The sequence below is a fragment of the Vulpes vulpes genome, chromosome 8 (genome assembly GCF_048418805.1).
Source record: "Vulpes vulpes isolate BD-2025 chromosome 8, VulVul3, whole genome shotgun sequence".
Taxonomy (NCBI): domain Eukaryota; kingdom Metazoa; phylum Chordata; class Mammalia; order Carnivora; family Canidae; genus Vulpes; species Vulpes vulpes.
The window spans coordinates 33473320-33498679 of record NC_132787.1 but is presented as its reverse complement, the minus strand read 5'-3'; the positions used below and the strand labels follow the sequence as shown (position 1 = coordinate 33498679).

The window sequence follows — 25360 nt, the reverse complement described above, 5'->3', positions numbered from 1 at the left end:
ATGAAGAACACAAATGAGGGAAGGAAAAATAATAAGAGTTATGCAGTAATCTACCTAATCTTCTCTCACAATTACTCACTAAAGGTCTACAACTGTCATCCAAAGGCAATACCAAATACCACTTCAAAGTAATCACTACCTCTTTTTTAAGAAATTAATTTCAAAAACTAAGGTGCTCAAAAAAGTATAAAGAAAAAAAGTCATGTTTAAGCCAGTTTATAGATTATGGCTGCCAAGAAGAGTTATAAAAGTCCACAATTTTCATCTAGAAGTAACATGAACTTCCCTTCTAACTACGCTTAAATCCATCTTTCTTAGTTAAAAACAAATGGGTGGATAGCTTTTTTTAAAAGTGACTAAGAGCCCTTTCCGCTCATTCTGTATATCTAACACTGCTACTGGCCAATTAATAAATTTCCCTCACAGATTCACTTTTAATTAATTCAATCTTTCCTTCATCACAATGAGGTATTAGTACCCACAGTATCTACTGCACTATCTTACACTGAGCCAATTATAAAAATCAGGAAAAGGGCCTCTATTAGCTAAGGGCACAATGCTAAGTACTACACAGGGCTAAGCAATAACCTGAGAGCACTTATAATTTAAAATCCAAGAGTGATAACAATCTATTATTTACTGAGCACCTTCTTTATGGCATGATTCTTGGGTAATTGTTTGTGTACCAAATCTGTATATGGTGTCAGGTATTAGCTAAATCAAGTATGTTTATGACTTTCAAATCAAACATTAATATTTCTATTGAACGTTTGGCCTACAAAATCCAAACAACCTTTCTGATCGCTTAAGACCTCAAAAGCCTTCTAGGTACAAGGGTGAAGAAAGAGGGCTGAGATGGAGAGACAAGTTAACTTCTTTTAATTTAGCAGTACTATTTATAATTAAGACTTCTAAGGGACTATTCTATTTGTAGGGGTGCCTGGCTGGTTCAGTTAGTAGAGCATGTTACTCTTGATCTCGGTGTTGTGAGTTTAGAGCCCAATGTTGGATGTAGGGGGGGAAAGGGGGAAGGAGAGAGAGAAAGACAGACAGAAAGAACAAACACCAAGTAAACCAACCATTAAAAGGAAATCCCAGAGTTCCCCCTGTCTTAATCACCCTTCTGATACTTGAATGCTTTCTACAATATTACAACCAGTATCTATTCAGCAATATATTAAGTGGAATAGCTGAAAGATATAATTTGATTGGTAATATTATTTTTGTCCATGAAAGAAATACACTGGATCCACACATACTTGCCCCTAATTGTCATATATATGCCATGCACTACATTACCTTCGATTCCAAAGAGATTACACCTTGTAACTTCCTAATAGCCAAATAACCATAATAACTGCCAACATACCCCTTCAGTGGAACCTGCACAGGTGCTTAGGAATCCTCATTTTCCTTTAACTTCCTACCAAACTTTCTTTTCTAAACTTTTTCTGCTTCCCTGAAGACAAATTCATGCTTTGAATCCTTCCATCTCAGATCATATCCCAAAGTAATCTCAGTGAGACAGGAAGCAAGATAATTGCTTAACATCTTAATTTAAAATTCTCAAAAATCTCTATGTAACCCACCCATCCTCCTATACCTTGTCCTCAGTCTCAAATGATAAATTACTTTCTCCTTTTTATAGTTAAAGCAATACTTTTGATTCAGTCTCTGTAATTCTCTGCAACTTTGCTCTATGGATTATTCCCTATTTCTTGTATCTGCAATGGCTCCTGCCAGATCCTTCTATCAAAAAACTTTGTTCTAATAACTACCCCCAAGAGTATTTCTCCTAACGCAAAATCTTACAACTGAATACACTTACAATACAAATCTTACAATTGAATACACTTCATACCACCACCTTAGTCTAACTTAGACTCTAACTTTCCACCCCTCACTCAACTAAACCTGTTCTCTCCAAGTCTTCAGAACCAAATCTAATGGCCTTTTCTCAGTCCTTATTCTTTTTTTTTTTTTTATCCTCTGCTATTTTATTTTTTATTTATTTTTTATTTTTTTTAATTAATTTTTATTGGTGTTCAATTTACCAACATACAGAAAAACACCCAGTGCTCATCCCGTCAAGTGTCCACCTCAGTGCCCGTCACCCATTCCCCTCCAACACCCGCCCTCCTCCCCCCTTCCACCACCCCTAGTTCGTTTCCCCGAGTTAGGAGTCTTTATGTTCTGTCTCCCTTCCTGATATTTCCCAACATTTCTTCTCCCTTCCTTTATATTCCCCTTCACTACCATTTATATTCCCCAAATGAATGAGAACATACACTGCTTGTCCTTCTCCAATTGTCTCAGTCCTTATTCTTGACTTGTATTTGGCATTCAACAATGTTAACCATATCTCTACCTATGTAGAATCCTCTTTTTATACAACACAGTTATTCCCGTTTTTCTGGTCATGCCTCATCTGCCTTTTAGTTTCAAATCTTCTTCCCATTTCTCAAATATGGGTATCCTCAAGATTCTTCCTTGTTCCAGAAATACAAGAGTGTCGAAGAGAAAATGTGGCAAGTTCACCTGGTCAATAAAGCGACTCTATTCAGGTAATTTTCAAATCATAATCATCTCCAGCCTAACTTTCAGTACTGCACCTATAAATTTTTTTGGCCATCTCTTCAAGCCATTAAATTATATTCATCACCTCCCCCACAACCTCGCAAAAAGAAATATATAGATAGATATCTATATTTATATATCTATATATATCTATATCTATATCTATCTATCTATATATATACCTTCAAGAGTCCATGGTACCATTTTCCTAATCTTACTGGTACATGGTGGAACCCTGTTTCACAGCTCCCTTTTCCCCCAGTCAGCCAAATACTGTCTTGATGATTCTTCTTTAGCATGTCCTTAAACCTGCCTCTTTTCCATTCTCGGAACCACTATCCTACTCTAGATCTTCATAATCTTCTCCCTAAACTTCTTTAATGGTAAGTGATCTCAACACTCTTCTGTCTCTTTTCCACTTCTAATACTTCTACTTTATCTAACTCAAAAAGCTTTCTGATTTCCTTTGCCTAAAATAAAAAGTCTGAATACTTCAGGCCACCACCGGGTGACTTTTACCTAACTTTTATAGCCTCTGCATCATCATACACACTGCTTTTTAACAGGTTGATTGTGAGCACTACATCACCACAGTGTATTCATTTTCCTACCTACTCCATACTTCTCTCTCATTATCCCAACAAGCAAGTTCTTCAAGGCAGATTCAAATCTTATCTATTCCATGAATCTTTCCAATGGCCTCAGCTTTCCTTCTCTGAACTTTTACAGTCTTTACCATTTATTTGATATTAGCATTTTTAAAAATATATTTTCTACTTCAACTAGAATCTCTGCCCCTTGGGAATAGGAGCAGTATCTTATAACTAAGTTTATCCCCAATACCTAGCAAGAGTTCACTATCTGACAGTAATATAAAAATATCTACTAACATCTAAAAGGAATTTTCTTTTTTTTTTTTTTTTTTTGAGATTTCATTTATTTGTTCATGAGAGACAGAGAGACAGAGAGAGAGAGAGAGATGTAGAGACACAGGCAGAGGGAGAAGCAGGCTCCCTGTAGGGAGCTTGATGTGGGACTCGATCCCGAGTCTCCAGGATCAGGCCTTGGGCTGAAGGCAGTGCTAAACCGCTGAGCCACCCAGGCTGCCCTAAAAGTAATTTTCTAGAACCTGATCTAACAATACATTTGTCATAAACCCAAAAGGATTTTACATTAATTACTGGCCAAGTGCTCACAAATGCCTGGTACTTACCTATTTGACTTACTCAAAGTTTAGACAAGATCCCTAAGCTTTAGCTAGCTCTCACCTTAAGCAAAACAACGCAGAACATCTTCATTCTGAACGTAAGGTGACCACAGGAAAAAAACACCTCCTGTTAAACTACCATGGTCATGTCATCTCCTAACCCCCACCAGCTTATCCTACTCCACTCTCCCACAAAGATCCTGTTGGCACTATTTGCTTTAAGAGAAAAGCCTTTCTGTGTTTGATTTTGAGAACCTACATATCTTGTGATCAGTGCATTCTACTTATTACAATAAACTTTTTGAATAAACTACCTCCCTCCTTAGTAGGGATTTTTTTTTTTTTTTTTTAGATTTTATTTATTTATTCATGAGAGACACACACAGAGAGAGAGACAGAGACACAGGCAGAGGGAGAAGCAGGCTCCATGCAAGGAGCCGGATGTGGGACTCCATCCCGGGTCTCCAGGATCACACCCCCGGCCGCACGGGGGCTGCCCCGTTAGTAGGGATTTTTGACATTTGCATGGTGGTGACATGACCTGGATGAGGAATGGACTTCACCTATGGACTCACACCATCCCAACCTTGATAATGATATTTAAATTCCTCTCTTGTCCGGAGATTCATGTATCTCTTTCCTTAAGTTCAACTCTTGAACCAGTGCTCCAGTCATCTAGTCTGTTACAGCATGGTACTATGATATTTTCCAGCAAAGAAATTTTTTCTTTGGCTTTTTGAGAATCACATCCTAACTCTTGAATAGGAACATTCCCAGCTATTCTGTGAGGCCTCTTCTATCTTCCCTTGACTCCTCTAGTGGAGATTACAGAGGGAATTTCCTTGGCTCATTACAAAGGAATACAGGCATTTCACTTTACTGTACCTCACAAATACTGCATTTTTTACAAATTAATATATATATATTTTTAGACAAGGATTTTTTTTTTAATTTTTATTTATTTATGATAGTCACACAGAGAGAGAGAGAGAGAGGCAGAGACACAGGCAGAGGGAGAAGCAGGCTCCATGCACCGGGAGCCCGACGTGGGATTCGATCCCGGGTCTCCAGGATTGCGCCCTGGGCCAAACGCAGGCGCTAAACTGCTGCGCCACCCAGGGATCCCCATTTTTTACAAATTAAAGGTCTGTGGTAACCCTGCATCAAGCACGCCATTTGGTGCCATTTTTTCCAACAGTATTTGTCCACTTCACAAATATATTTCACATTATGGTAATTCCCCCAATATTTCTAACATGTTCATGCTTGTTATATTCATAATAGTAATCTTTGATCAGTGACCTTCAGTGCTATTATAATTGTCTTAGGACACCACAAACTGCACCCATATAAGACAACAAAATCAATACATGTTTTCTATGTTCTGACTGCTCCACCAACTAGACATTCCCCTGTGTCTCTCCCTCTACTCAGGCCCCTATTTTCCCTGAGGCACAATACTGAAGTTAGGCCAATGAATAACCCTACAACGGTCTCTAAATGTTCAAGTAAAAGAGTCACATATCTCTCACTTTAAATCAAGAGCTTGAAGTGATTAAGCTTATTGAGGACGGCATGTCAAAAGAGGAGATAGGCTGAAAGCTAGGCCTCCTGCACCAGTTAGCCAAGTTATGAATGCAAAGAGAAAGCTCTTGAAGGAAATTAAAAGTGTTACTCCTGTGAAGACACAAACACTAAGAAAGCACAAGTCTTACTGATGAAATGGAAAAAGTTTTAGTGGTCTAGATAGATCAAACCAGCCATAACATTCCCTTAAGCCAAAGCCTAATTCAGAGCAAGGCCTAAACTCTCTTTAATTCTATGAAGGCTGAGAGAGACAAGGAAGCTGCAGAAAAGTTTGAAGCTAAAAGGTTGGTTCATGAGGTTTACACAAAGAAGTGCAAGGTAAAGCAGCAAGTACTGATATAAAAGCAGAAGCAAGATCAGAAGATCTAGCTAAGCTAATTAAGGAAAGTGGCTACACTAAACAACATATTTTCAGTGTAAACAAAAATCATCTATTGGGAAAAGTTGCCATCTAGAATAGCTGGAGAGAAGTCAATTTCGGCTTCACATCATCAAGGGACAGACTGACTTGTTAGGGGCTAATTAATGCAGCTGGTGACTCTAAGATGAAACCAATGGTCATTCGCCATTCTGAAAATCCTAGGGTGCTTAGCAATTATGCTAAATGTACCCTGCCTGCTCTGTAAATGGACAGCAAAGCCTGGGTGACAACATATCTGTTTACAACATGGTTTACTGAATGTTTTAAGCCCACTGTTGAGACCCATTCTCAGAAAAAACGCCTTTCAAAATATTATTGCTCACAGACAATGCACCTGGTCACCCGAGAGTTCTGATGGAAATGTCCAACAAGATTAATGGTGTTTTCATGCCTGCTAACACAGCATCCATTCTGCAGCCCATGGAGCAAGGAGTAGTTTTAACTTACAAGTCTTACTGTTTAAGTTATATATTTTGGAAGGCTAAAGCTGTCATAGACAGTGATTCTTCTGATGAATCGAAGCAAAGTAAATTGAAAACCTTCTAGAAAAGATTCACCATTCTAGATGCTATTAAGAATATTCTTGAATCATGGAAAGAGATCAAAATATCAATATTTACAAGTTTGGATTTCAAACCTTATGGATGACTTTTAGGGGTTCAAGACTTCAGAGAAAATAACTGCAAATGTAATAGAAAAAACAAGAGAATTAGAAGAGGAACCTAAAGAAGTGACTGAATTGCTACAATCTCATGATAAAACCTCAATAGCTGAGGAACTGCTTCTTACAGATGAGCAAAGAAAGTGGTTTATTGAGATGGAATCCACTCTAGTAAAGATGCTGTAAAAACTCTTGAAATGACAACAAGTTTTAGAATATTACATCAACCTAGTTGATATAGTAGCAGCAGGGTTTGAGAGAAATGCTTTCAATTTTAAAAGAAATTGGGAAACTAAAAAATTCATTTGACCCACTGTGTTGCAATATTCAGTTAATTACCATATCCTGGAAGCAAAGCTGCAGTATCTGCAAGGTACACTTATACTCTTTCTCAGGTCCTTTGAATTCTTATTTCTGATTTAATGATTTAATCACATAACAACTCATCCTCTTGAAAATTCTCCCTCTTCTCCCACTGACTTCATGCTTCACCCTTACAGCACAGATTCAGCTCAGTATCTTCAAAAATGGCAAAGCTTAGAGATAATTAAGAACTTCAATGTCCTCCTTACAAAATTTGGAGTCTCCCCAAACTGGTTCAGCTAAAACCTCTCCTTTCCTATCACCCTCTACTCTTCCTTTGTCCTTTTTTACTTCCCTCAACCTTCCTGTCAGCTACCTTGAATCCTTTATCCATCCTCCTTTAATACCCGAATCTCCTCCAACCCTCCATCTACCCACCAGCCCTTTCCCTTCCTACTCCAAGCCCTTAACTCCCTGTAGTCACCTGAGATTTAAAGCTTCCTTTTCCCTACTAGAGACACAAGGAGCTCTCCCAGGGACCTTATTAAAAATACGAATTGGGGACGCCTGGGTGGCTCAGCGGTTGAGCATCTGCCTTCGGCTGAGGTGTGATCTTGGAGTTCGTGGATCGAGTTCCGCATCAGGCTCCCTACATGGAGCCTGCTTCTCCCTCTGCCTCCCTCTCTCTCTGTCTCTCATGAATAAATAAAATCTTTAAAAAAAAAAAAAAAGAATTGGAGAGGTACCTGGATGGCTCAGTCAGTTAAGTGTCCAACTCTTGATTTCAGCTCAGGTCATGATTCCAGGGTCATGAGACTGACCCCTGTGGTGGGTTCCATGCCCAGCATGCAGCTTAAGATTCTCTCTCCCTACTACTAACTCTGGGAAACGAACAAGGGGTAGTGGAAAGGGAGGTGGGCAGGGGGTTGGGGTGACTGGGTGACGGGCACTGAGGCGGGCACTTGAGCACTGGGTGATATGCTATAAGTTGGCAAACTGAACTCCAATAAAATAAATAAATAATAAATAATAAATTTAAAAAACAAAACAAAAAAAGATTCTCTCTCCCTCTCCTTCTGCTCCTCCTCACCGACACTCACATGCATGCACATGCTCTCTTAAAACAAACAAACAAACAAAAAAACCTGGAAGTAGGCTGGATCTTTTATCCATTCAGATGAGCTCTGGAGACACCCAGACGCCCTTGGTCTTGAGTCCCTCACCCAAAATTTAGCACACAGCCCCCATAAAATTACACATCAGGACAAAGAAAATCTTAAAGATATCCACAAATACTGGTGAAGACACTTCAGTCCTCAGACTGACTGAGCAGGTAACCTCAATTTGCCTCATCTACCAGAAACACAATCATGGTAAAAATATAAAGGAGGAATGAGTTTTTACGTAAACCGCCAGCAGGTTGAAACTTTCAAACTGAAGCTATAGGCTCTCTACTTATTTGTGTCTGTTTGCATGTTTTTATATCTATTGTTGATTTTAGGTGAAGAGGCAAGCAGGAGAGACCAGGACAGACCTGGAGGCCTAAGGAAGGGGCTTGTCTTTAGCTCAAGAGCTACAGAGAAAGGTACTGAAGATAACTACTTGAAAAAGATTGACCGGTGATGTGAAATAGATGTGGAGAAAGAAGCTGGCAAGGCAGTAAAATTAGACAAATCAATTAGGACTTGCAGCACTCCAGGCAAAAGAATGATGGCTTAAAGCAGGGTACACACGGGTGACAGGATGGTCAATGAATTGCTTAGAGAGAGAATACTCTCAGTTCCTCACTGTAGAAATGAGCACAGATACCTAGAGAGGTCAACTGACCTTCCCAAAGTCCTACATTTAGATGAGACAGTGCTGGGGCTAAAGCCGTGTTCCCCAGTACTGGAGGTCTATAGAGGGGTAAAGTAGGTCACCAGGTCCTTCACACAGGGCACTTAAAATAAATGTTCTTATCATGATATGGCCAAGCTAATAACCAATATTAATGAAAATGTGAGCAATAGCGTTCAAGTAGCCAACTGATGGACCCCCCAATAGAGAGACACACTAACCAAAATTTCTCTAATGCTTAATCTTCATAACAAAAACAAAAAAGCCACCATATTTGCATATAATACTTTGTATTTTTAATAACATGCATGATTCCATTTGGTGTCCATGATTTCCCTGTGAGGGTTTTGGGTCAGGTGTCCCTACTTTGCTGGTAATTAAGAAAACAAAGACACAAAGCAGTGACCTATCCATGGTCAAAAAACCAGTCAGTGAGGAACCTAGATTTCTTATGGGTTCCATATTTTCTTACAAAAACCTGCTCATTCTGACACTTACCCATATGCTTTCCCATAACCACAATTCTACTCTGCTACAATGATGCCAAAAAGGCCAATGGAATACAAGACAGTTATACATATAATGACAATGATTGCAGCATGCTTACTGCTTTACATATAGTTTCTCATTTAATTTTTACAACAACCCTGGGAGGTATCATTATACCAATTTTACAGATGAAGAAATCAAGACTCAGAGATGTTAATTACCTAACTCAAGACCATCCAATTATTAAGTTTATGAAAAAAAAAATCAATCCCAGGTCTGACTCCAAAGATGAACTCCAACCATCAACCCATATTTCCCATGTCTGGGTATGTAAGGCTCTCAGCCACTTCTTGTATAATCTGTATCATACCAAACCTAAAATAAGTTTAGTGGGCAATAGTAGTTTTCAGTGAATCCTTCATAATTATTTTTTTAAAAACTTTTATTTATGCAGAGTAAGCAAATTGAAGTATAGCTGACACACAATGCCACATTAGTTTCAGATGTACAACACAATTCCAAAGTTTATTCATTATGCTATGCTCAGCATACATGTAGTTACATCTGTCACTAAGAATGCTATTACAATACTGTATGTTTTTAGTGTAATGTGTTATATGTATATAAAGTATTTTCCTTCCTCCAGATGGTATTACCAATTATAATTTTAGATTATAAAATCCCTTAAAGGAATTCTATTCTAACTGGCTTGAAAGTAAATAATTGTTCATATACATTAAATATTCCTAAGACTTTCAGAAATTAAGGAAATTAAACTACTTTCAAAAGTATTTTTATAGAAACTAAACCAAGTACTTTAAGAATCCAAGGTAACAAACATTTAGGTAAATCTTCTGCAAATGCGACTAGTTCAATATTATTGGTTTAATAAAAACAGCTATGTTTTCTGAGTTATCAACATGAAATTAAGATAAGCATACATTTTTATTAGCCTGGCTATGTTCTTCCTAAACTTTTACAGGTTTACTGACAGAATAAACTAGCATCATATCTACATTTGCATTTAGCCAAGTTGAATCACTGTTCTGACAAATATTATTTCAGTAGTAACTATGTTTTGTAATAAGTCAACTTGAAGATAGTTTCCAAAATCTTTTAGTTACTTAAAACCTAAGAACTGAGGTGCCTGGAACGCCTGGGTGGTTCTGTGATTGAGCATCCACCTTTGGCTCAGGTCTTGATCCCAGGGTTCTGGGGTCAAGTCCTGCATCAGGCTCCCTGCATGGAGCCTGCTTCTCCCTCTACCTGTGTCTCTGACTCTCTCTCTCTCTCTCTCTCCTGAATGAATAAAATAAAATCTTAAAAATAAAAGAAAGAACTAGGGTGCCTAGGTGGCTCAATCAGTTAAGTCTCCCTTCAACTCAGGTCATGATCCTAGTGTCCTGGGATTGAGGCCCAAGTCAGGCTCCTTTGCTCAGAGGGGAGCCTGCTCTTCCCCTCCTTCTCCCTCTGTCCCTCCCCTCCACTCTTATGTGTGCTCTCTCAAATAAATAAAATCTAAAAAAAAAAAAAATCTAAGAACTATGATGACTTAATTCATGGATATTTATTAAATACCGAAGTCATTTCTTTTTTTTTTTTAAAGATAGATTTATTTATTTATTTATTTATTTATTTATTTATTTATTTATTTATGATAGACACACACACAGAGAGAGAGAGAGAGAGAGAGGGGCAGAGACACAGACAGAGGGAGAAGCAGGCTCCATGCCGGGAGCCCAATGCAGGACTCGATCCCAGGACTCCAGGATGGTGCCCTGGGCCAAAGGCAGGCGCCAAACCGCTGAGTCACCCAGGGATCCCCCGCTGAAGTCATTTCTAATTAAGACAGAAAATAAATAAGCAGTTCAAGTTTATACAGTTTTTTCCTCTTACTTTTATAGTACGAAGCAGCTATAGATACTTGAGTTTATTTATAGGCATATTCATTTCTGCCATATTGAGAAGTGTATGGCTATAAAAAGTTGTAGGATGTGTATTCATAGCTCTGCCAGTCTACAGCAAAATGATCGTGCGTGACAGTTATGTGACTCTGTTTTCTCTGTAAAATAGCAGTAATTTATAAATCAAAATCTTATATTTAAATGAGACCCTACTAGGAGAAATAGTGACAGAAAAGAACAACTTTGTATAGGGGTATGCAGGATGTGTTTTTATTAAAGAAAAGGAAAATAGTCTCAAAGTAAAATGACTACTTGTTCCAGAATAGAAAGAGCAAGATGAAGGACAAAACCTGAATGGATATTAAATGTTGTAAAAAGTTTATGGAAAAGAAATGTTTTTGTGTGGTCAAAGCTGGGTAAGATCTGATACATTTATTTGTAAGAGTCTCAAAAAGTGCTTTAGTATCAAATACAGTTACTCACACAAAACTAAAATTCAATCTTATATTAAAATGACAAAATTTTCTTGAGGCTTTGGTCTGCTCTTAATAAAGAGGTTATAAGGGGCATCTGTGTGACACAGAGTTGACTAAGTGTCCACCTCTTGGTTTCCACTCAGGTCATAATCTCAGAGTTGTGAGACAGAGCCCAGCATTGGGCTCTGCATGGAGTCTGCTGGAGATTCTCTGCCTCTCTCTACAAAAATAAATAAATCTCAAATAAATAAATAAAGGTAATAAATGGTTTTTCTTTGCCTTCTGAGTAATCTCCCTAGAAGGCAAAAATTCTGTATCCTATGAATTTCCTGAGCTTGATGCTGACTTAATCCTATCTTGATTATTAAAACAAAGTTCTCACTTTTGAAAGAGCTATGGTTCATCATGTTCCTTTCTATGTTTACTTTAAATAAAATTTTTTGACACTTTGGTAAAATAGGTAGCCAAGTATTTCTTCTGACCCATGGTCCTATTTAATCCAATGTTCCATCTCCAAATCTCCTGACAACTTCTGACATACTGCTTTTTCCAAATCAAATCCTAAATGAGGGATCCCTGGGTGGCGCAGCGGTTTGGCGCCTGCCTTTGACCCAGGGCGCGATCCTGGAGACCCAGGATCGAATCCCACGTCAGGCTCCCGGTGCATGGAGCCTGCTTCTCCCTCTGCCTGTGTCTCTGCCTCTCTCTCTCTCTCTCTGTGACTATCATAAATAAATAAATAAATAAATAAATAAATAAATAAATAAATAAATAAATAAATAAAAAAACAAATCCTAAATGATATTATTTTGCCTCATGACTATCTTTGAAATTTTCCGAAGGATCCCTGTGAATTAATTAATAAAGAATTTCTTCTTTCACCTTGTAAAAAGAGGTATTAAAAATATTTAGGGGGGTGCCTGGGAGGCTTAGTCAGTTAAATGGTTGCCTTCGGCTCTGGTCATGATCCCAGGGTCCTGGGATTGAGCCATGTGTCAGGCTCCCTGCTCAATAGGGAGTCTGCTTATCCCTCTCTGTCTCCCCCCACTCGTGCTCTCTATCTCTATTAAGTTATCAAAATCTTTTTTAAAAAACATAATAATTAGGTTCATATGATCAATGTTATGATTTGCATGGGAAGCACCGTTCAAAATCAGAAGTGATCCTTCCCTCCAGGTTAAATCCACATGAGTAAAATGTTATCATCATTTCCGAAGTTATAAGAAGTCTAGAAATTTATCAATACTCTCATTGTCCATAATATGTTTTTATTTGTCAGGAGTCCTGGTGCTGCTTTGCCTAATATTAAACAATATTGTATCATCAATAATTTCAATTATATATTTTTTATGTTAACTTGGGTCATATACAATAAATCTGAATACACTATATTCTATTAGATAGGCCAATGTTTCTCAAACAGAATTCACATCACTTAAGGAATTTTATTATACAAATGTTTAGGACTTATTCCAAACTTACTAAAAATTTTTACTTAATAATCTTGATGTATTCTTTTTGTTGTTGTTTTTGGCTCCCTTCCCATGCCACCCTACCACCACCCCTTCCTAATCTTCATATATTCTTGATGTGCTCTAACTATATACATGATATAACTCAAGATTATTATATATTTTATGTTTTTGTTCTCTGCAAAGATCATATCCACTTATACACATAAATTAAATGTAATATCCACTCTTCTTTAAAATAAGGTTAATTATTATACTTACAGATATTTTGTCTAAAATTTTTTAGATTAGAATTTTTTGGTTTGCATGCCAAAAAACCACCAAATTTCCTCATCACTTGCATGTTTTATAACAAATTCTCATCAACTCTTTCTCTTTTAAAATTATCAGTAGTGGGACACCTGCCTGACTCAGTCGATAGAGCATGTGACTCTTGATCTCTGGGTCATGAGTTTGAGCCTTACAGTGGGCAGAGAGATTACTTAATTTAAAAATTAATTAGTTAATTAAAATTGTCAGGAGTAAGTTAATCACCACCATTTTAAGTCCTTTGCTTCCCTGAAAGTGCTTGCAAATCAGCTATAGTTAAAGTGCTCATCTTCAACAAAAAAAAAAGGAGTAATGAGAAAAGGACTGTATCAGATACAGTCTGATACCTCCAATAGCATCACTTAAATAACTTTGAGACTAGACAGTGGACTAAGTCAGGATTTTCAAAAGTGGAAAATCAGATAGATTTTCTAGATCCACTAGATTTTCTAGTGGAAAAGCAGATAGATTCATAATGCCACTAACCCAAGATCTACCAGAACAAGAAATAGCAGGACAGAATAAACTAATGAAGGATGATTACAAGTTTTAAGGTATTGCCTATACTTTATAATGTCCCATTTTCTAGACACAAAGAACTCTCTTATCTATAACTCATTAATGATTTAAGCAGACTATGCTTTTGTAACCAGAAATAAAACATTTTTTCTTCCTCCTGCATAATTCAAAAACTTTTACTGTGTATTCTTATTTTCACAACAATATAGTTATCTGCACAGCTTCAATAAGAGTGTGTAGCTGGAAACACTGGGGTTATGCAACTAAGGCTTTCATTGGAATGCCATATTTGAAAGCAGTGCTCATTTAATCAAAGATGACCAGAAAGTTTTAAGGAACAATAGATGACTTTCTACAGTGCTCACAGTTCTCTTAGGAAAACTAGACTGGTACCTGGCCTGGAGGTCCCAGCCTTGCAGATGAAGTAAGCAAAATCACTTCCAGGAAGGCCCAGGAACCCTAGGATATGTTTGGGAACCTCAAGAATTCACCAGAATCTATAGGTACAAGTAAACCTGATTCTGAATTCTTGACTTGGCTTGCTTGGGTTCAAGAGGTTTTAAAAGGGCCCCTCCAGGGGCACATGGTAGGCGCAGTCTGTTAAGCATCCAACTCTTTCTTGGTTTTAGCTCAGGTCATGATCTCAGGGTTATGAGACTGAGCCCCTAGTAGGCTCCTTGCTCAGTAGGCTCCTTGCTCAGCGCACAGTCTGGGTTTCTCTCAAGGAGGGAGGGGCACGCGCGCTCTCGCTCTCTCTCAAATAAATAAATAAATCTTTAAAAAAAAAAAGGTAAATTCCAAACTAAACCCCTAGAACTACACAAAAATAAAAAGCTTTTGCACAACAAAGGAAACCAAAACAAAAAGGCAACCTACTGAATGGGAGAAGATATCTGCAAATCATATTATCTGATAAGGGATTAATATCCAAAATACCTAACAAACTTACACAATTCAATACAAAAAAAAAAAAAAAATTCTGATTAAAAAATAAGTAGGGGACCTGAAGAGACATTTTTCCAAAGAAGACACAGGGATGACCAAGAGACACACAAAACAATGCTCAACATCATTAATCATCAAAGAAATGCAAATCAAAACCACAATGAAATATCACCTCGCACCAGGCAAAATGACGACTAGTATTAAAAAGAAACAAAACAACAAGTGTTGGTGAGGATGTGGAAAAGAGGGAACATCATGTACTATTTGTGGGAATGTAAATTGGTACAATCACTGTGGAAAACAGCACGGAGGTTCCTCAAAAAATTAAAACTAGAAATACCATATGATACAGTGAATTCCACTCCTGAGTATTTACCCAAAGAAAACTAAAACACTGATTCAAAAAGATAATATGCTCCCTTATGTTTGTTGCAGCATAATTTACAATAGCCAAAATATGGAAGCAACCCAAGTATCTATCAATAGATGAATGGATGAACATGTGGTGCCCACGCATGCACACAACACACACACACACACACACACACACACAATGGACTATTACTCTACCACAAAAAAGAATCAAATCTTGCTATCTGTGACAACATAGATGGACCTAGAGGGTATCATGCTAAATGAAATAAGTCAGAAAACAGCACATACCATATGATTTCACTTGTATGTGGAATCAAAAAACAAAACAAGTAAAACCAGACTATTAAATACAAAGAACAAGATGGTGGTTGCCAAAGGGAGGGGGGGGCAAAAAATGAAGAGGATTAAGAAGTACAAACTCCCACTCATAAAATAAGTCACAGAGGTGATAAGTACAGCACAGGGAATATAGCCAATAATATTGTAGCAGCACTGTACAATGACAGAGCCTAACTATATTTACCATGATAAGCACTGAGTAATGTACAGAATTGTCAAATCATTATAGTATGTACCTGAAACTAATAACGTTGCACGTCAATTACACTTCAATAATAATTTTTTCTTCAAGTCCAATCCAAGATTTTTTTTTTTTTTTAAGATTTTATTTATTTGTTCATGAGAGACACAGAGAGAGAGAAAGGCAGAGACACAGGCAGAGGGAGAAGCAGGCTCCATGCAGGAAGCCCGACATGGGACTCGATCCCGGGTCTCCAGGATCACACCCTGGGCCAAAGGCAGCGCCAAACCACTGAGCCACCTGGCTGCCCCCAATCCAAGATTCCTTATAAAAACATTCAGCAAGGCAAACTCACAAGGCCTGTATCTATATAAATAATCAGGTCAAATCTAATGAGATTAACTTCACAATGACTCTTACTCTACTGTTCTGGACTGAATGTTTGTGTCCTCCAAAATTCTTACATTGAAACTCTACTCCCACTACGTGAAGGTATTAGGAGGTGAGGCCTTTGAGGAGTAATCAGCCCTCCTTAAGTGAAGTTATAAGGGTAGGAAAAAAGGTGGGGAGGCATGAGGGTGGTGTCCTCACGAGTGGGATTAATACGCTTTTAAAAACTGAGAGCTTCTTTCCTCTCTTGCCATCTACTCTGTGAGGATAGAGAGAGAGATCAGCAGTCCGCAATCCTGAGATGATCCTCACCAAAACTGTCCATGCTGGCACCTTGATCTTGGACTTCCAGCCTCCAAAACTGTGAGAAATAAATTTGGTTATACGGGGATCCCTGGGTGGCGCAGCGGTTTGGCGCCTGCCTTTGGCCCAGGGCACGATCCTGGAGACCCGGGATCGAATCCCACATCAGGCTCCCGGTGCATGGAGGCTGCTTCTCCCTCCGCCTGTGTCTCTGCCTCTCTCTCTCTCTCTGTGACTATCATAAAAATAAATAAATAAATAAATAAATAAATAAATTTGGTTATACGCCACCCAGTCTATATATTATTTTTGTTATAGCAAAAAGCAATAAGCCTCAACTGGCTAAAACCTACCCCTAATAGTGAGTAGGTTAGTAGTAGTAGTAGTAGACAAGAAAAACCTTGTCTTAAACAGGAAGACAGACCAAGTGCTCATGACTGTTTATTAGTTATCCACTGATCTGGTTTGACCAAACTTTAGTCAGGCTTTTCTCCTTTCCCACAAGCCCCTAAACTTTGGCTTGCCCTAAATTTAAGCAAGTAGATGGAGAACTTCCTCCCTTAACAGCTCATTCCAAGCATCAGCTGACCACAGTGGGAAAACAAATCCAGTTAAGCTATCCTGATCATGTAATCTGCTTATCCCCACCCTCTTGACTCAACCCATACAAAGTTCCTGCTGGCCCTGCTTAGTTGGTCTTCTCTGTAAAAGTTTTTTTGAGTCTGATTTTGAGACACTTGCAGATCTTTCAATCAGAGCATTCTCCCTATTTTAATAATCATTTCAAATAGTTTCTCTTTACCTAAATCTAGACTTGTTTTTATTTCAGTATTATGACAAATCACCTATTTGCAAACTCCAAATTACACTGATATTTATTTTCCTCTATTAAAAACGACTGGTATCTTTTCCAAAACTGTAGTCCCACGTAAACTTAGTTACACACAGAAAGCACTGCATGTGAAATTACTGTCCAGAGTACCAGCAACCTAGCCTTAGGTTAGTCATTCACTTTTCCACTTTATAAAATGAAGAATTTGGCCAGGTAACTTCTAATCCCTTCTATTTTATTAATGTAATATGAATTTGATAAAAAAAAAAAAAAAAAAAAAAGTTTCACTGTGGGCTCTATGTAAGTCAATACAGAGAAACGAGGTGCTGGTGAAGAGTGCTTCTCCAGCAGAAAAACAAGAACTATAACTTCAAAAAGAGATTTCAGAAACAATTTTTCAAGATAAAGATCCCAATGATCAAACCCATGCTCATACGAAAGAACTTCATCAATGGAATACTATTCAACCATAAAAAGGAAGTATTGATATGTGCTATGAACTCTGAAAACATATATGCTAAGTGAAAGTCATACACAAAAGATCACATACTGTATGATTCCATTTATATGACATGTTTAGAGTAGGCAAATCCATACAGACAGAAAAGTAGATTAGTCATTACCAAAGGCTGAGGGAAAGGAAATGAAAAGTGACTGCTAAGGGGTATGGGGTTTCTCTTTGGGGTGATGAAAATGTTCTGGAATTAGACAATGGTGATAGCTGCACAACCCTGTGAATATACTAAAAACCACTGAACTGAACACTTTAAAATGGAAAACTTTATGGTATGTGAATTACATCTTTTTTTAAAGATTTTATTTCTTTATTTGACAGAGCACGCATAAGCAGGAGCAGTGGCAGGCAGAGAGAGAGAGAGAGAGAGAGAGAGAGAGAGAAGCAGGATCCCCGCTGAGCAGGGAACCTGATATGGGACTGGATCCAAGGGCCCTTGGATCATGACCTGAGCTGAAGGCAGATGCTTAACAGACTGAGCCACCAGGTGCCCCAAATTATATCTTTAAAAAAAAATATGGGTTAAAAAAAAAGTACTTGAGCATGATTACCAATGCAATAGTTACATACTAAAACCAGAAAACACATTACCACATCCACATTTCAAATTCAGTCTCAGATATAAACACAGATTTATTTCTCATTAGTTTTCTCTATCTAATCTGTTCTAAAAAAAATTATAGAAATTACAAATTTATACCATGTCTAATAAATAATTTGAGTCAAAACACAAAATGAAGCTCCACACAGATTGTATAAATGTCATAAAAATTCATCTTTTTATATTGCTTTAAATGTAAAATTTAGAATACTTAATACATGAAAAGCTCTGGTACATGGTGGTATATTAAAGGAAAAAAATCTATTCTTTAAACACCTTTATTTCTAACAAAGAGCTGTTGTCTTCACTGGCATAAATCAAGAAACTTAACAAATAAAGACCATATAACGTGTAGTTAAGAGTTCATGTTAATGAAATTCAGACGTAGCTTTCTCAGACTTGCAAAATACACAATCTTTAAATAGGATACATGGATATACTTAAATTACACCTCCCAATAAAGCTGGCCAATAATGAGAAAGACTCCTATACCTATATCCTGTACTTGATGTGATTTTGGTGTAGGAGTGATAAAGTGATGACTAATCAAGGCCTGGGCAAACATAATTTGATAAAGGTACAGCTTTCTAATATCTGACTATTTTCTTGAAAAATATGATTACTGAAAATCATTTTTCTTTTTACTGAGAAGGTAATAACTTCAGGCATAATGTTAATTTATAACTTAATACATTTTTTTGCCTAAAAAATAGGATTTCACTTTGCATCCTCAATCTCCTAGCCCTTCCAAGCAAGGTATCACAGAAACAAAAATTAGCTTAGAGGATCACAGCATTGAAGTACCAGTAATTTTCACCAAATAGAGCCAAGCCAGGCACATTTTAATATTCTGTTTCACTTCTGAATGTCTTGAACCTTTTCTGAGGATAGTCACTACCACAAATAACACAAGTTTCAGAAACAAAGCATGTGCTAATAATATCAAGAAACACTATTTTTCTTGTATTTATGATGAATTACATTTTAAATTAGTAATTTCAAGGGCACATATCCCATTCTTAGGTTTTCTGATCTAAATTCAGTTATTCACATGGAGCAGTGTTCGTTAAGGTGAGGCTCATTTTATAGAACATACATAAAAACTCATCCAAAGAGTTAAACATGCAATGCAGGAACTCAGTAGCATTCACTCATGCTACAGGGAGAAGTCTATCCATTGAAAAATTTTATAATTTCCTTTTTTAAAAAGATTTTATTTTAGAGAGGGTGGGCACATGTGAGAGAGAGAGAGAGAGAGAGAGAGAATATGCAAGCTAGCACATGCTCAGGCTTGAGCAGAGAGGGAGAGGGAGAGAGAGAAACAGACTCCCCGATGAGCAGAGAGCCTGACACCAGGACACAGGGCTCAATCCCACAAGTACAAGCGAAGGCAGATGCTTAACCAACTAAGCCACCCAGATGCCCCTCAAATGAATAGTTTTAACTGCTGTAATAAAATAATAAAAAATTTTCTCAATTAAACAATGTTTTGATAAAATTATTTTGCCCACACTTAACTCTTAAATATCACAATCAACTGCACTATTTATCCTCTAGTTTAATTAGTATACTCGCTTAAAACAATGATAAAGCTGCAATCCTTTAGAATGTAAAATAAATTTAATACAATGGCCATTTTAGTTATATAAAATAAAAAATATCAGAAGTGGGGTGCCTAGTGGCTCAGAGGATAGAGCATGCAACTCTTAATCTTGGGTTCATGAGTTTGAGCCTCACACTAGGGGTAAAGATTACTTAAAAAAAATTAAAACTTAAAAAAAAAAGAAAACATCAGAAGTAAAAGTATTTCATGGAGCTTTGGTTGCAGAAGAGTCAAAAAAGTTCAAAAACCACTGGCCTCAAACTATGGACTCCCTAAAACAGAGCCTGACAAACGTTTTACTAGTCTTTCCTGAACATTAATACTTCTTTTAATTTAGCCATCTTAATATTAGGAACCATTTATTTAAAGTCCACTACTGTCTCTGCACTATACTCTCCCACTGCAATTATCCCATCAGTTCTCACAGAAATCTTGTAAGGTATTATCCCTATATAACAAAAGAGGACACTAAAGCTAAGTAACTTGTCCAAGGGTACATAAAGTAGTAGAAGATCTGAACTTGGTTTATCAACAAAGTTGTACCTTCCTGCTGTAGTCCCCCACTTTATAACCTTCTCTGAATATAAACTTGCAATGAAATTTCCATTATGAAACTGAATTTTTTCAAGAATATTTACCAATGACCTAAACAGGTTACTGTGTTGTTTTTCCGGTATGTTCAAATTATAAACTTACATAAAATATTTTCCATTTATATACTCTCTACACAATCTTCTTTGATATTCAAAAAAAGATAGTTCTTTCTGATAGCCAAAGCATGCATAATTGTATGGAAAGAATACTTCAGTTCAGCAAATGGAAAAACCTCCAATTAAAGCAAAACAAAAAAGTCTCTGAAAAACCAAACCATGGGAAATCACTGTTAGGCTTCATGATAACAAGGAGCTGAAATTTTACTCATAGAAATTTTACTCATAACCAATGAAATTATTCCCTAGCCAGATAAGGAAACCTAAAGCCAAATAAGTAGGAAGGAAAGTATCAAATTCAACTATACAAAATTACCAAATCTCAATCACACTAATCAACCTAATGCTCAAAGGGTCATCCAGTCCAGCTCTCTCCAAGTGTGTTGCTTGGATCAAAGGTTCAGTAGAATGTTAAAAGGATTTATGGAAAAAATATTAAAGTTTGGGAAATAGTGAGTTAAACAAAATTAAAATTGGTCTTTTCTACATTCTCTCAGAGCCCTTAACATATTAATATGAATTATGCATCTCCTAAAGAAGGATTCATTATCTTCATGAAAATAAGATGTACAAAAAAAAAAAAAAAAAGAAAAGAAGATGTACAGACTTATCCAGGTCACAACACAGCTAGCTAATGACAAAGTTAGAATCAGAACCTAATTCTCCTGATTCCCACTCCAAAATTCTTTCTACCTCCTCGAAAACTTGTTATATTTGATATTAAAGAAAAAGCTTTTCCAAGGACCACTTCTACAAAAGACAACACGGAAAACACTACTGGCTTGCTTGTACAGTATTTTCCCCCATCCCATCAAAACTAATAATACTTTTTTAAAAACTAAGTAGCAAAAAATGTTTATGAAACAACAAAACCTCAACCTGAGATGAAGTATTTGCAGATTATACACACATGGTATTCCAAAATTTATATTCTGATAATATTTCCTCTAGAAAATCAGAGATACAATCTTTTGTAATCAGTACCTGTATGGAACTAAGAAAATAGTAAGGAGGGAAACCCAGATTGTAAGGTCATTAGAACAGGGACATGTCTCACCACTACACCAGAGCCCGATACACACTAGGTATTCCAAACATATTTGCTAAAAGAATGAACAAGAAATCACTATCAATAAATCCCTACTATCCCTCTACCATTAATTAGCTGTAGGAGCTTGATCAAATTATAATCTCTCTGAACCTGAGTATCCCACTTGCAAAAGAAGCAGTTAGAACAGAATGATGAAGATCTCTTCTGTAAGAATCCATACATCTTATACAAGTTAAATCTCAAATTCCTAGCATTTGAGGATATGTCCACAAAAAAAAAAAAAAATAACGAAAATAACATTAGCAAATCACTGATACTCATCATTTCATTTAAAATGCCTGTTAAACATGCGAATCAGATCAGTATTACTACCAACATTTTACAAGTAAAGAATATGAGGCCCAGAGAAACTGACTAGACCCAGAATCACAAAAGTTATTAAGTAGAGAAGCATAGACTTTGAACCCAAGATTTAAGTGTCAAAATCCCCAAATCTTTCCATTACACTTTGCCCTCCCATGGTAAGGATAGGGATGCAGATGATAATAGCATTATTCCCTGGCCTTCAGATAATGATTTAACAAAAGGTCTCCCAAATTCTCATCATCCCATCATCCCAATGTTAACTTTTCAATGTTAACTCCTCTGTCCAAAAAAAAAAAAAAAAAAAATTATCTTGAGGCAACAAATTAATCACATTGTTCTCCTTAGAGTCCAAGGTTAACTAATGCCACTTTTATAACAGAGAATGACATTATCTAGGAATGAAAAGAATCTAAAATATGAATAATAATCTTTCACATCAAAAGACCATTTTAGTTCAAATAATATGCACCCATAGTCAAGTACTGTTAAATTCAAAGACCACCTGATGCCATGAGTATGCTACATTTAAAATGAGAGGAAACTTTGCTATTAGAAATGAGGCAGTTTAAACTATTAACTCTTTTAGGTCTGTTACATAACATCATACTAAAAATTAATGCTTCAAGTGCAACTTCTCTAAACCACGAAGGAACAAACCCAACTCTAGGCTCAAACTTGGTGTTAAAATAAACAAATGGAATTTACATCACACTCTCATCTTCCAAGAAATAAAACCAGGCAACCAGAAGTATCCCAAGTTATGGGTTTAGATTTCCCCAAGACTTTAACCAATCAGTGGACTCTCATTTAATTCTACTAACTTACTGCCTTTAAAAAAAGTACATATTCTTATGTTAAATGTTTCTCACAGCTATAGCAAAATCTCCTTTCAACCAACAGTATACTATAATGAAATAAACATACACTTATTAAACCTCGCAAAGAGATAACAGTGCATTAAATTCTCTGCCAAGAAAATTAAGTGAGCACTGTCTTTCTGGGGGTCACATGCGAAAATAGTTTGGGATATGCTTACAGTGAGTCATAATTAAGTAGATATAACATGCAAACGTAATAATCCTGCAGAAGAGTAACTAAAGAAAAAAACTGCTCCTCCTCCTCAACAACAACAAAAAAAGTCAATCACATTCATCCAAAATAAAAATACACACACAAAAATGGCACACTGGGCTCATTTGTGCAAGGTCATGAGTTACTATTGTGCCCCGGAAACTTTAACAAGTTTTGGAAGCTTAGCAAAAGTTTAGCTTGTTAAATTAAAACCTAAAAATCTCCACAGATTCAAGAGATCTTCTGCCTGGAAAGAATTTACCACTAACATAAGTGAGAATCTTAACAAAATCAAAGCCACAGCCACTGCATCGATCCGTGCTTAAATTCCTCTGCTAGTAAATGCTCAATAGCACCAGACTCCTCACCACCTCAACACTGAGAAGTTTGAGAAGAGCTGCTGAAATCTTGAGGGCCAATCAAAAACCTTAGTGAACTGTCACAAAATAAAAGTCACAGTGTACGTGACAGCTTTACAGGCCAATTAAAAAAACAAAAAACAACAACAAAAAAAAACGAACCACCACAGGGCCATCTAATTAATTGATGCGACCGTCCGAGTCAATGATCTAGAATAAAATAGCCCCTGTTATTTACCAAAGTGCAAGCAGTCCCCAGGGGAGCGCAGCAAATGAGAACTTCGGTTCCAGGACAGGCTCCTCTTCACACCAGTATGACTTTCCTACTTAGTGCCAACTGTACACTTGCATGCTCCGAAAATAGGGGCAAGTCCTGACGACCAGGGGTTATAAGGGCAACGTTTCTATTTTATTATGGGCCGAAGCTGAGAAGAATCCCAACGCGTTTCAGCTCGACCTAACCACCTCGGAGTCACTTTCCAACTGCGCTCTCACCCAGGATCATTATATCCCCCAACGGAAGCCAATTATTAGTAGTAACAAGGCCCGAGAAAAGAAAAAAAAAAAAATATATATATATATATATAATATAGTGCATATGTACATATATATATAGTAAGGAGGCTCTAAAAGTTCACCTAAGAGACACGGAAAAGGTGGGGGCTTCAAGAGAGGAGGCCGACATTTAAAGCATCTCAAACATTTTTAAAAGCCAAAATACGTACAAAGACCCTCCTCCCGGGTGACTCCGGGCAGAAAGAGACCCTCAGGCACCGCGACAGGACGCGGCTGCAGGGGCTCCCCCGGCCAGGCAGCCCGGATCGCGGCTGGGGCTCGGCCGGGGAAGGTCCGGGCCCCCGGGCAGGGGTGTGCATTGTGGCCCGGCGGAGCGCACGGCCCCTGCTCCCGGGCCCCTTTCTCTCTCCTTCCCCACGACCAGGCCTCTCCGGGCTCCTCTTCCCCTTCTCCTCCCTCCCTCCCCCTCCCCCAGTCACGCACCAAACAAGGCCACCTCCCCCCCAGATCCCACCAACTTTGGCGACCCCCTTCCCACCTCTCAGGAGCGCGCAGAAACTGCAGGCCAGGAGGCTCCTCAGGACGGCCCCCATCTTCCCTTCTCGCGTTCTCCTCTCTCACCGGCGAGGGGCGGCCAGAAGGGGGGGAGGCGAGGAGCCGGGGCGGCCGCCGCAGCGGCAGGTCTGCACGCTCATGCTTCCCAGCTTTCCAGAGAGAGAAGAAAGAAAGGGGCACGTCAGGGCTCCGCGCGCGCCGCCGCCGCCGCCGCCGCCGCCGCCGCCGCCGCCCTCTCTACCGCGCCGCTCTGCCGGGGGCTCGCGCGACGCCAGCGTCTGCTTCCATCCCGCCGCCTCCTCCCCCGGCGCCCCGCTTCCCCCGCGCAGCTCCTCATTCAGCCTCTTCCTCTCACGCAGCGGCGCAGGGATACCGCGGGCCCGCCGCCGCCACGGGTCGCCGCGAAGGTCTCCCTGCGCGCGGGCGAGCCCCTCCCTCGGCACCGCCTCCCGGGCCGCCGCGAAAGCAAGTGGGGGCCGCGCGCACGGCCTCGGCGGGGAGACCCCGGGAGGCCCGGGAGGCCCGCGGAGGCGAGCCTGAGGGGCAAGGCCTCCCGCCGGCGCATTCCTAGGGGATTCTTTCCTGGGCCGGCCGCCGCGGCCCTCCCCGCGGAGGGCGTGAGGCGACGTCGAGCAACCCCGGCCCGGCGCGGTCGGGACTACTTTCTGCGGCTCGGCCGGGCCGCCGCCTGCTCCGCTCTTTGTGCGGGCGCCGCGGGCCGAGCCAGGTGGAGGTCGGGGCCGCCGCCGGCTGACACCTGGGTCGCGGGGGGGGCGGGGCGGGGCGGGGGGAGGGGGCGTGGGAGCTGCAGGCCCGGCTCTGCGCGCGGTGCGAGTCCCGACGCGGGGCGCCGAGCGCCGAGCTAGCTCCCTTCTCGAGCTTGCAAAC

The 25360-nt window shown here is 38.9% G+C and overlaps 1 protein-coding gene across 1 annotated transcript in view; it reads right to left on the bottom strand.

The window, feature by feature from the left end:
• LRP6 (LDL receptor related protein 6) overlaps positions 1 to 24786 on the bottom strand; it is a 161863-nt gene extending 137077 nt beyond the window's left edge. The window contains exon 1 of the mRNA XM_072766022.1: positions 24456 to 24786. Coding sequence (XP_072622123.1) covers positions 24456 to 24510 — 55 coding nt within the window. The 5' untranslated portion in view covers positions 24511 to 24786. The remainder of the gene's footprint in view (positions 1 to 24455) is intronic.
• Between the last annotated feature and the right edge of the window lie 574 nt (positions 24787 to 25360).